The sequence below is a fragment of the Chiloscyllium punctatum genome, chromosome 7 (assembly GCF_047496795.1).
Source record: "Chiloscyllium punctatum isolate Juve2018m chromosome 7, sChiPun1.3, whole genome shotgun sequence".
Taxonomy (NCBI): domain Eukaryota; kingdom Metazoa; phylum Chordata; class Chondrichthyes; order Orectolobiformes; family Hemiscylliidae; genus Chiloscyllium; species Chiloscyllium punctatum.
This window is the reverse complement of record NC_092745.1, coordinates 134,627,134-134,639,950: the sequence shown is the minus strand read 5'-3', so window position 1 is coordinate 134,639,950 and position 12,817 is coordinate 134,627,134. Positions and strand designations below refer to the sequence as shown.

The window sequence follows — 12,817 nt, the reverse complement described above, 5'->3', positions numbered from 1 at the left end:
AGAACCTCAACCTGAGCTACAAATCTTTTCAAAACTCGTTAAGGTCTTCCCTTTACCTGGGCGGCACGGTGGCACAGTGGTTAGCACTGCTGCCTCACAGCGCCAGGGACCCGGGTTCAATTCCCGACTCAGGTGACTGACTGTGTGGAGTTTGCACGTTCTCCCCGTGTCTGCGTGGGTTTCCTCCGGGTGCTCCAGTTTCCTCCCACAGTCCAAAGATGTGCAGGTCAGGTGAATTGGCCATGCTAAATTGCCCGTAGTGTTAAGTAAAGAGGTAAATGTAGGGGAATGGGTGGGTTGCGCTTCGGCGGGGCGGTGTGGACTTGTTGGGCCGAAGGGCCTGTTTCTACACTGTAAGTAATCTAATCTAATCTACTCTAAGGCTGTGCCCTTGGGTCCTAATCTTTTCTACCAATGGAAATATCTTCCCAACATCCACTCTGTTGAAGTCATTCAGTATTCTGTAAGTTTCAATTAGATCCTCCCCTCATCCTTCTAAACTCCATTGATTAAAGACCCAGAGTCCTCAAACGTTCCACACATGTTCAGCTTTTCATTTTTGGGACCGCCCCAAAGCCAGAACACTCTTCCTGAGATATGGGGCCTAAAACCATGTACAATACTCCAATGTGATCTGATCAGAGCTTTATCAACCCTTAGAAGCACATCTCTGCTTTTATATTCAAGTTCTCTTAAAATAAATTCCAACATTGCATTTGCCTTCCAAACTACTGACTCAACCTGCAAGTTTACCTTGAGAGAATCCTGGAGTAGAACTCCCAAGTCTCTTTGCACTTCAGACTTCTGAATTTTCTCCCCATTTAGAAAATAGTCTATGCCTATATTCTTCTTACCAAAGTTCATGTATCACACTTTCCCATGTTGTACTCCATCTGTCATTGCTTTGTCCACTCTCCTAACCTGTCCAAATCCTAATGTACAGAAAGATCTTGGGGTTTAATTCCAAAGTTCCTTGAAAGTGGCCATACAAGTAGACAGGGTGGTAAAAGAAGGCATATCATATGCCTGCCTTTATTGGTTGGGGAGTTGAGTACAAGAGTCAGGATGTCATGTTGCAGACTTATAAGGCTTTGGTTAGGCCGCACTTATTGATACAGTTCTGGTTGCCACATTACAGGAAGGATGTGGAGTCTTTGGAGAGGGTACAAAAGAGGTTTGCCAGAATTCTGCCTAGATTAGAGGGTATGAGCTATAAACAGAGGCGAGAAAAACCCAGGTTGTCTTCTCTTGAGTGGCAGAGGCTGAGGGGAGACTTGATAGAGGTCTATAAAGTTATGTGATGTATAGATAGGATTAACAGTCAGAATCTTTTTTCCAGAGTTGAAATATTTAAAACTAGGAAGCATGCATTTAAGATAAGAGGGGGCAAGTTCAAAGGAGATATGAGGGACAGGTTTTTTACACAGAGAGTAGTAGGAGTGTGGAACACACTGCCAGGAGTGGGGTTAAGGCAGATACCATAGGGGCATTTAAGGGACTTACAGATAAGCACATGAATATGAAAGGAATGGACGGAATTGGACCAAGAGCAGGCAGAAGGGATTACTTTTATTTGGCATCATCCATGGCACAACATCATGAGCCTAAGGGTGTCTATGTTCACTTCAACCTCCCTTTTCCTTTTTACATATTTATTGAGGGACTTACAGTCTTTTAATGTTTCTTTATTCATTGTGGAGCATGGGTATCATGGCTGTGTTGCCCATCCCTGCATATGCAGTTTGGCCACAGATCAGCCTCATGGAATGTTGGGGCAGTCTCAATGGGCTGAATGGTGTCCTCCTATTACTATGCTGTCATGTTAGCATGTTCCCATGACCCCTTGTTCCCCATGTTGGGATGCCCCTGTGTTTACAGATTCCCATGTTGTCATGCTCATGTTTATCTGCTGAGAGATTCCAACATTGATGGTGACTCTGCTGTAGCCCCAGGGTGGATGGGATTGATTTTGGATTGTGGAAAATCTGTTCAATTGTTCTCACATTGAGCAGTGATATCACTGGGAGATGAAGATAATGTGGTTTTCTCAAGAAAATTCAAATTCAAATTTAGCCAATACCTACCTGAGGCTTTCATCTGTCCACTGAACTCCAAACTGAACCTGCTCCAGAAATATTTCACTCCATTCCTATGACACAAAATTTTCAGCTGTGTCTCCAGATCTTGACTTTGTGATTTCATTGAAATGGTTTTAGTAAAGACATGAACAGCAGGATCTGGAGATCTGACAAACACTTACAAAAGCTCTCCAGAAGCAGAGTCTTATCAAACTTGAAACATTATCTCTGTTTCCCTCCAAATAAATAAAAAGCTGTTGATGCTGGAAATTGGAGAGAGAGAATGCTGGAGAAATTCAGCAGGTCAGGCAGCATCAGTGGAGAGAGAAACATAGTTGACATTTCGGGTTTAGTGACTCCTCTTCAGAACTGAAGGGTCTCTGGATTTAAGATGTTAACTGTGTTTCTTTCTTCATAGAACAGTGAAGCACAGTACAGACCCTTCAGTCCTCGATGTTGTGCCAACCTTTTATACTACTCTAAGAAAAGACTAACCAACATACCCTTCCATGTGTCTATCCAAGAGTCGCTTAAATGTCCCTAATGTCTCTGAGTCTACTACCAGCTCTGGTAGTACATTCCACACACCCACCACTCTCTGTGTAAAGAGCCTACCTATGACATCTCCCCTAAGCCTTCCTCCAATTACCTTAAAAATATGTCCCCTTGTGATAACCATTTCTACCATGGAAAAAGATCTCTGGTTATCCACTCTATCTATACTTCTCATCATCCTGTATATCTCCATCAAGTCATCTCTCATCTTTCTTCACTCCAATGAGAAAAGCCCAAGCTCCCTCAACCTTACTTCATAAGACATACCCTCCAGTCCAGACAGCATCCTGGTAAATCTCCTCTGCACCCTGTCTAAAGCTTCCACATCCTTCTTATAATGAGGCGACCAGAATTGAACACAATATTCCAAGTGTGGTCTAACCAGAGCTCTTTAGAGCTGCCCGACACTCTTAAACTCAATCCCCCCACTAATGAAAGCCAATACACCAAATGCCTTCTTAACAACCCTACCAAATTGGGTGTCAACTTTGAGGGACCTATAGACACTGACCCCAAGATCACTCTGTTCTTCCACACTGCCTGGCGTTAACCCTGTATTCTACATTCAACCTTCCAAAATGAATCACTCCACACTTTTCCAGGTTGAACTCTATCTGCCACGTCTCAGCCCAGTTCTGCATCCTGTCAATGTCTTGTTGTAGCCTGTAACAGCCCTCCACACTATTCACAACTCCACCAATCTTCATGTCATCGGCAAACTTACTAACCCACCTTTCCACTTCCTCATCCAGGTCACTTATAAAAATCACAAAGAGCAGAGGTCCCAGAACCGATCCATATGGATCACCACTGGTCACCAAGCTCCAGGCTAAATACTTCCCATTTACTACACCCTCTGTCTTCTATAAGCCAGCCAATTCTGCATCCAGACAGCCAGATTTCCCTGAATCCTACTTCCTTACTTTCTGAATGAGCTGACCATGGGAATGTTATCAATTGCCTTGCTGGAATTCATGTCCACTGCTCTATCTTCATCAATGTGTTTTGCCACATCCTCAAGGACGTCAATAAGGTTTGTGAGGCATGACCTGCCCCTCACAAAACCATGCTGATTACCTCTAACCAAACTATGGTATTCCAAGTAATCATAATCCTATCTCTCAGGATTCTCTCCAATACTTTGCTGACCACAGACATAAGACTGATTGGTCTGTAATTCCCAGGATTATTGCTCTCCCTTTTCTTGTACAAGGGGACAACATTTTTCACCCTCCAATCATCAGACACTACTCTAGTGGACAGTGAGGACACAAAGATCATTGCCAAAGGCACAGTAATCTCTTCTCTCATTTCCTGTAGTAATCTTGGGTATATCCCGCCTAGCCTAGGGGACTTAACTATTCTTATGTTTTTTCAAACTTTTCAGCATGTCCTTCTTCTTAACATCGACTTGTTTGAGAATATCAGTCTGTTTCAAAATGTCTTCCCAAATGTCACAGACACTCTCAGTAGTGAATACTGAAGAAAAGTATTCATTAAGGGCCTCCCCGAACTCCTCTGACTGCAGGCACAAGTTCCCTCCACTATCCCCGTTCGGCCCTACCCTTACGCTGGCCATCCTCTTATTCCTCGCAGATGTGTAGAACGCCTTAGGGTTTTCCTTAATCCTACCCACTAAAGCTTTTTCATGCCCCCTCTCACTCTCCTAAGTCTATTCTTCAGTTCCTTCCTGGTTATCTTGTAACCCTCTAAAGCCCTGTCTAATCCTTGCCTCCTTAACTTTATGTAAGCTTCCTTCTTCCTCTTGACTAGATGTTCCATGTTCCTTGTCACCCAAGGTTCCTTCGCCCTACCATCCCTTCCTTGCCTCAGTGTTTTGGAGATGTCGGTGTTGGACTGGGGTGGACAAAGTTAAAATTCACACAACACCAGGTTATAGTCCAACAGGTTTATTTGGAAGCACTAGCTTTCGGAGCACTGCTCCTTCATCATCACCTGCAGCACTCTGAAAGCTGATGCTTCCAAATAAACCTGTTAGACTATAACCTGGTCTTGTGTGATTTTTAATTTTACCTCAGTGGGGCATCTTTACAGAAGAATTTCTCCAGCATTTTCTGTCTGGCTCAGATTTCCAGCATGGACAGTCGTAGAGTCATAAAGATGTACAGCATGGAAACAGACCCTTCAGTCCCACTCTATGTGGACCAGAATCCTAACCTAGTGTCTTTTGCCAGAATGTGGCCCATATCCATCTAACCCCTTCTTATTCATGTACCCATCCGGATACCTTTTAAATGTTGTAACTGTACCCGCCTCAGGTCATTTTTGAATGATTCTGCTCCCCACCCCTCACCCTAAACCTATATCCTCTAATTTTGAACTCCCCTACCTGGAGAAAAGACCTTGCCTATTCACCCTATCCACGCTCCTCATGATTTTATAAGGTCATTCCTTAGTTCTAGCTTTACCAAACTCACGAAATGTAAAATTATTTAAAATCTGAATGTTTCTGCTAAAAGGCAGGAGAATTGTACTCAAGTATTCTCGTCTCTCTGGATTTGTTTCTGTCCGGTTTCCATTTGACCCAGCTCAAACCTGGCGGAAATTCGATCCCAGTTTTCCCAAACTGCTCTCTCTGATCCTGAGCTCCCATCTCGGCTGTGCATCGCCAGGATCGATCGTCTGAAAACATTCCCCGTGATCGGGTCAAAAGTTCCTCACCAATTAAGGATCGGGATTTAGGTTGAGTCCAACGCTGCGTCTGGTTGGAGCGTGAGGAGACAGGGGGTGGCGAGACCAGGAGAAGGGGAGAGGCAGGAGCTGGGGGTGTGATTCAGAGAGGGAGGGACAGAGACAGAAACAGAGAGAGAGAGAGAGAGAGAAATGTAAGCAGAGGAGGGGGAGATACAGAACAAACCCAGAGACAGAGAGAAAGATCGAGAGAGAAAACTAAACAGAGAAATAAAGACAGCGCACTAGTGGCACTGACCGGGGACGGCGGATGCGCTCGGCTGAGCCAGGTTCAAGATGCGGATGCGGGCTGGATGCTGGAGAGCCGGGCTACTGCTGCTAATGCTGCTCCTGTTGGGCTTTGATAGGTCCGGGGTAAGTGGCCACAGAAACAGCGGCGGCGGCTCGGAGTAAAATCTCCCCCGGGCACTGCAATACCCCGTCTCTGTATGTACCTGTATGTTTGTGTATCCCTCTGTGTATAACTGTGTATCCCTCTGGGGTCGGTGCCTGTGTCTCTCCCTCTGTGTGTGTGTGTGTGTGTGTCTGTCTGTCTGTCTGTCTCTCCCTCTCTCTCTGTCTCTCCCTCTCTGTCTCTGTGATTCTCTCCCTCTCTGTCTCGCCCCCTGTGTGTGTCTCTCTGTCTGTCTTTCCGTGTGTGTGTGTGAGACACTGTGTCTCTCTCCCTCTCTGCTTGTCTCTGCCTCTATGTCACTCCCTCTCTCTCTCTCTGTGTGTGTCTCTGAGTCGGTGCCTGTGTCCCTGTGGGTATCAATCTTATTTTAGCTGGTTTACTTTCTCTGTCAACCGTCCCCCCACTTTATTCTGAATGTTCTGGGTTTATCTGAAATATAGATTTTGATCATCTGTTCTCGGACGGGATGGTTTAAATAATTCCCAATTAGAGAAAACGAACGTGTTTTGCAACATTTACCGGAGAGAAGCGGGATTCCAAGCGGGTCCCAATGAGAGCAGACCGAGAGCCGAGAGATTTCGGCTCCAGGGCGATGGGACACCTCACTGGAGCTGGGGATTTGGTTCAATTCCCACCTTCCCCCAAAGATTCTGGGGAAGGTTTTATTAATATTGTCATCTCCTGTTTCAACATCATAAACACATCTAAATATTTTATCCCAAATGAGACACAGACAAGAGCATTCAGGATGGAAATGATGTCCCGGGGAAAAGGTAGGCGATTGGCCGGGGGAAACATGCTTGTTTGAAGAGCCAGTGCGAGTACAAAAGGACCGAATGGCCGCCTCCCGGGTAACAAGTCTGCAATTCAGGGATTATTATTTTCAAATATTTCTCCCTGTTTGTAACTGGCGACAATCGAATCTTCATTTTTCATCCAACCAGAACCTGTGAATTCAGAGTCCGCTTTGGTTCAGTTCCTGATCTAGCCAATTATTTAACAACAAGAACGTGCATTTATTGAGCGCCGTAATGACAAGCGTAAACAACTGGAACAAAAAGGGTAATCTGAGCAATTATTCAAAGAATAGTAGTAAAGGCAGAGAGATCTCCAGAGAAAAGCCAACCTTGCAGGGTGGGGGTGGTGGGAGGATTGAGGGGGAGTGGGGGGCGAGAAGTGGGAGGGTGAGGAGAGGGAGGGAGCGGTGGGGGATAGGGACTGGGGCATGGGAGTGGGGGGAGTGTTAAGGGGAGTGGGGATTGGGGAGGAGTGGGGGTGTGGGGAGTGGTGGTGGGGTGGGGAGTGGAGGGAGTGGGGAGTTTTAGGGGGAATGGGGTGGAGTTTGGGAGTGGGGAGTAGGGGAAGAAAGGTAGTGGGGGGAGTGGGGGGAGCATGGTAGTGGAGGGGAGCTGGAGATAATGGGGAGAGTGAGGGAGTATGGGTGGAGTGCAGGAGAGTGGGGGATAGTGGTGGGGTAGTGGGGGGAGTGGGAGGGGAACTGTAGGTGAGTTGGGGTGGAGCAGGTGGTGCGGGGGGGCAGGAATGGGGGAGTGGGGATAGTGGGTATGGGGGAGCACAGGAGTGGAGGAGCAGAGGGGAGGAAGTGGGGGGCAGAAGGAGGACTGGGGGCATGGGTGGGCGAGTAGGGGGGAGTGTTGGGGAGTGAGGGAGATATTTGAGTGGCTGGGGAGTAGGGGAGTTGGGAGTGGGGTAGTATGGGTGGGGAGTGGAGGAGTGGGTGAGTGGGGAATTGGGGGAGTGGGTGAGGATAGGGGGAGTTGGGGGTAGAGGTGTAGTGGGGGGAGTGGGAGGGTCCAGAAGAAAGGGGTTAGCAGGAGATTGGGGATTAGCGGGGAATGGGGGTGGAGTGGGGATTGTGGGGAGTGCGGGATTGGGGAGGTGGGGAGTGGGGGCAGCAGAGAAATTGTGGGGAGAGGAGGAGTGCAGGGTAGTGTGCGGTAGTGGGGTGAAGTGGGGTGGGGTAACAGGGAAGTGTGGGTGTGTAGCGGGAGAGTGATGGAGGAGCGTGGAGTGGGGTGTGGGAGGAAGTGGGGGAGGGGTGAGTGGACAGTGGGGTGTTGGGCGGTGTGGTGTGTGGGGGTAGTGGGGTGGAGGGGGACTGAAGGGGAGGGGAAGTGAGGAGTGAAGGAGATGTGAGTGATGAGCAGTGGGGAGTGGAATGGGAGTGGGGCGAGGAGGGTGTGGGGGAGTCGGGGTGGGGGGAGTGGATTGAGGGCTAAAAAGGCCAGAATTGAAGCAGTACAAAGGTCCACGTTGGTTGGAAGAGATGAGAGATGCAGGGAGGAGGGCAATGGGAAAAATGTTTCTCTTGTAAAGATTAGATTAGATTACTTACAGTGTGGAAGCAGGCCCTTCGGCCCAACAAGTCCACACCGCCCCACCGAAGCGTAACCCACCCATACCCCTACATCTACATCTACCCCTTACCTAACACTACGGGCAATTTAGCATGGCCAATTCACCTGACCTGCACATCTTTGGAGTGTGGGAGGAAACCGGAGCACACCCATGCAGACACAGGGAGAACGTGCAAACTCCACACAGTCAGTCGCCTGAGGCGGGAATTGAACTCAGGTCTCTGGCGCTGTGAGGCAGCAGTGCTAACCACTGTGCCACCGTGCCGCCCAAGATTCTGTGTCTGTAGTCAATGGAGTTTAGAAGGATGAGGGGGATCTGACGGACACTTACAAAATATGGAGAGGCCTGGATAGTGTGGATGTGGAGAAGGTGTTTCCACCAGTAGGAGAGACTAGCACCCACAGACCCTTTAGAATTGGCATGAGGAATGTCTTCAGCCAGAAAATAGTGACTCAATGGAACTCATTGCTACAGAGGGCTGTGGAGGCCAAGTCATTGAGAGCATTTAACACAGCAATAGATGGGTTCTTGATTAGTAAGGGGATGAAGGCATACAGGGAAAAGGCAGGAAAATGGGGTTGAGGAGCATATCAACTATGATTGAACAGTGGAACAGAATCGATGGACCACATTCAGCTCCCATATCTCAGGATCTAACAGCCTCATGGACATGGCATCACTGGCAAGACCAGCATTTACTCTTCTTGACACAACAGATTGGCTCTCTAGGCCAGTTCAGAGAACACAGAGTCACTGAGTTGTACAGTACAGAAAGAGGCCCTTCAGCCCATCAAGTCTGCATTGACCTATCTATACCAAGGTAAAAACGAGAACTGCAGATGCTGGAAATCAGAGTCTAGATTAGAGTGGTGCTGGAAAAGCACAGCAGGTCAAGCAACATCCGAGGAGCAGGAAAATCGACGTTTTGGGTAAAAGCCCTTCATCAGGAATGGAGGCAGGGAGCCTGCAGAGTGGAGAGATAAATGAGAGGGGGGTGGGGGTGGGGAGAAAGTAGCATAGAGTACAATAAGTAAATGGGGGTCGGGATGGAGGTGATGGGTCAGAGAGGAGGGTGGGGGAAGGTAGCAAAGAGTACAATGGGTGAATGGGGGTGGGGATGAAAGTGGAGGAGGGTGGAGTGGATAGGTGGAAAGGAAGATAGGTAGGTAGGACAGGTCATGGGGACAGTGTTGAGCTGGAAGGTTGGAACTGGGTAAGGTGGGGGGAGGGGAAAACTCAAATCCTCCAACCCTGGCAACATCCTTGTAAATTGGTTCAGAAAATTTTGAAAATATCCTTCTGATAGCATGGAGACCAGAATTGCACGCAATATTCCAACAGCGGCCTAACCAATGTCCTGTGCAGCTGCAACGTGACCTCCCAACTCCTGTACTCAAAACTCTGACCAATAAAGGAAAGCATACCAAACGCCTTTTTCACTATCCTATCTACTTGTAACTCTACTTTCAAGGAGCTATGAACCTGCACCCCAAGGTCTCTTTGTTCAGCAACATTCCCTTACCATTAGGTGTATAAGCCCTGCAAAGATTTGCTTTCCCACAATGCAACACCTTGCATTTATTTAAATTAAACTCCATCTGCCATTCCTTAGGCCATTGGCCCAGCTGATCAAGATTCTGTTGTAATCTGAGGTGACCTTCTTCACTGTCCACTACACCTCCATCTTATGTTCACATCCAAATCATTTATATAAATGATGAAAAGTAGTGGACCCAGCACCGATCCTTGTGGCACTCCACCAGTCACAGGCCTCCAGTCTGAAAAACAACCCTCCACCACCATCCTTTGTCTTCTACCTTCAAGCCAATTCTGTATCCAGATGGCTAATTCTCCTGTATTCCAAGAGATCTAATCTTTCTAACCAGTCTCCCATGGGAAACCTTGTCGAATGCCTTACTGAAGTCCATATAGATAACGCATACTGCTCTGCCCTAATCAATCCTCTTTGTTACTGCTTCAAAAAACTCAATTAAGTTTGTGAGACATGATTTCCCACGCACTAAGCCATGTTGACTATCCCTAATCAGTTCTTGCCTTTCCAAATAAGTGTAAACCTTGTCCTTACGATTCCCTCCAAAAACTTGCCCACCAGTAACATCAGACTCACTGCTCTATAGTTCCTTAGCTTTTCCTTACACTTTTCTTAAATAGTGGCACCACGTTAGCCAACCTCCAGTCTTCCAGCAACTCACTTGTGACTATCAATGATACAAATATCTCAGCAAGGGGCCCAGCAATTAGCTCCCTAGCTTCCCACGGAGTTCTAGGGGACGCCTGATCAACTCCTGGGGCTTATCCACCTTTGTGCATTTCAAGACATCGAGTACTTCCTCCTCCGTAATAAGGAAGTTTTTTAAGATGTCACCATCTATTTCCCTACATTCTATATCTTCTATGTCTTTCTCCACAGTAAACACTGATGCAAAATACTCATTTAGTATCTCCCCCATCTCCTGTGGCTCCACACTAAGGCTACCTTGCTGATCTTTAAGGGGCTCTATTGTCTTCTTACTTACCCTTTTGTCCTTAATGTATTTGTAAAAACCCTTTGGATTCTCCTTAACGCTATTTGCCAAAGCTATCTCATGTCCCCTTTATGCACTCCTGATTTCATTCTTAAGTATACTCCTACTGTCTTTTAAGGATTCTTCTAACGATTCACTTGATCTATCCTGTCACCTGGCATATGCTTCTTTTTTTTTCTTAACCAAACCCTTAATTTCTCTAGTCATCCAGCATTCCCTATACCGACCAGACTTTCCTTTCACCTTAACAGGAATATACTGTCTCTGGACTCTCATTATCTCATTTCAGAAGGCTTCCAACTTTCCAGCGTCCCTCTATCTGCAAACTTGTAAAAGTTCTTGCCTTCATCAAAATTAGCCTCCCTCCAACTTAGAACTTTAACTTTTAGATCTGGTCTATCCTTTTCCATGACTATTTTAAAGCTAATAGAATTATGATCCCAAAGTGCTCCCCCACTGACACCTCAGTCACCTGCCCTGCCTTATTTCCCAAGAATAGGTCAAGTTTTGCAACTTCTCTAGTAGGTATATCCACATACGTACACACTTAACAAATTCTACACACTTAAGCAGAGATCTCACATGCTCCCAATCACACTACACCATTTCCCTTTGCCTCCAATTTACAAGTCAATTTTGGAGAAAGTGAGGACTGCAGATGCTGCAGATCAGGGTCGAGAGTGTGGTGCTGGAAGCACACAGCAGGTCAGGCAGCAGTTAAGGAGCAGGAGAATCGATGTTTCGAGCATACATCCTTCATCAGGAACGAGGCTTGTGAGTCGGGGGAGGACAGTGCTGAGAGATAAATGACAGGGGCGTGGGGCTGGGGGCAAGGCAGCTGAGAATGTAATAAGTAAATGAAGGTGGGGAGAAGGTGATAGGTTGGGGAGGAGGTTGGAGCATAGATGGGGAAAAGGATGGACAGGTCAAGAGGTGCCGAGTTTTGGTACTGGGATAATGGAGGGGTAGGGGAACTGAGGAAACTGGTGAAATCCACATTAATTCCTTCTTGCTTTGGTCACACTCTTTTCCTGGGAATCTTCTTACTCCTAAAATAATCGTAAAATGCTTTGGGGCTTTCCTTAATCCTATCTGCCAAACATATTTTGTAAGCCCCTCTTTGCATTCTTAATTTCTTTTTAAAGCAACCCCTACACTCTTGATAATTTTGAAAGGTCTCCCTTGTTTTAAATGCACAGTACCTGATATATTTTTCTTTTTTAAATCAAATTCTCAATAACCCTTGACATCTAGGGTTCCCTGGATTTGCTGCCCTTGGCCCTTTGCTCTTAGAGAAACATGCTGGCCCTGGAAATCTCAATATACTACTTTCAAAAGATTCCGATTTTCCAAAGGTAGACATATCTGCAAATAGCTGCTCCCTCTATGTTTGCCAGATCTTAGCTCATGATATTGAAATTGATCTACCCCTAATTTAGACACAACTTCTGCACTATCCTTACCCTTTTACATAATGCCTTTGAAAATCATCCTCAAAATGTTCACACTGTCACTTCAATCTCTTGACTGACTTCATTCCCTAGGATCAGGTCTGGCACTGCCCTATTTCTCATTAGACTATCTAGTACATACAAGGTCATTCTGCTATATCTGCATTTTGTTAACACAAATTCACTGTAATACAATTGACGAATTTAGATTAGATTAGATTCCCTACAGTGTAGAAACAGGCCCTTCAGCCTGACTAGTTCACACCGACCTTCCGAAGAGTAACCCACCCAGACCTATTTCCCTCTGACTAATGCCCCTAACACTATGGGCAATTTAGCATGGCCAATTCACCTGACCTGCACATCTTTGGACTGTGGGAAGAAACCGGAGTACCCGGAGGAAACCCATGCAGACATGGGGAGAATGTGCAAATTCCACACAGTTGTCTGAGGCTGGAATCGAACCTGGGACCCTGGTGCTGTGAGGCAGCAGTGCGAACCACTGAGCCACCGTGAACTGGGGACACTGTTTCTAAAGCGCAAACTTTTAAAATGTGTGTTGTCTGTAACACGATTATGTTGCCAAGACTTTAAGCACTGTTTCAAAAGCGTGATTTTTCAATAATGCAGGATTGCACAAGAACACGACTATCATGTTTTGGGAGAACCACCTGTACTGGTACAAAAATTCCAAATTTCAAA

General features: G+C 46.5%; 1 protein-coding gene across 1 annotated transcript in view; it reads left to right on the top strand.

Moving 5' to 3' along the window:
• The first annotated feature begins 5,409 nt into the window (after positions 1-5,409).
• Positions 5,410-12,817, top strand: part of olfm3a (olfactomedin 3a) — a 70,358-nt gene continuing 62,950 nt past the window's right edge. Inside the window, exon 1 of the mRNA XM_072574910.1 lies at positions 5,410-5,699. Coding sequence (XP_072431011.1) covers positions 5,622-5,699 — 78 coding nt within the window. The 5' untranslated portion in view covers positions 5,410-5,621. The remainder of the gene's footprint in view (positions 5,700-12,817) is intronic.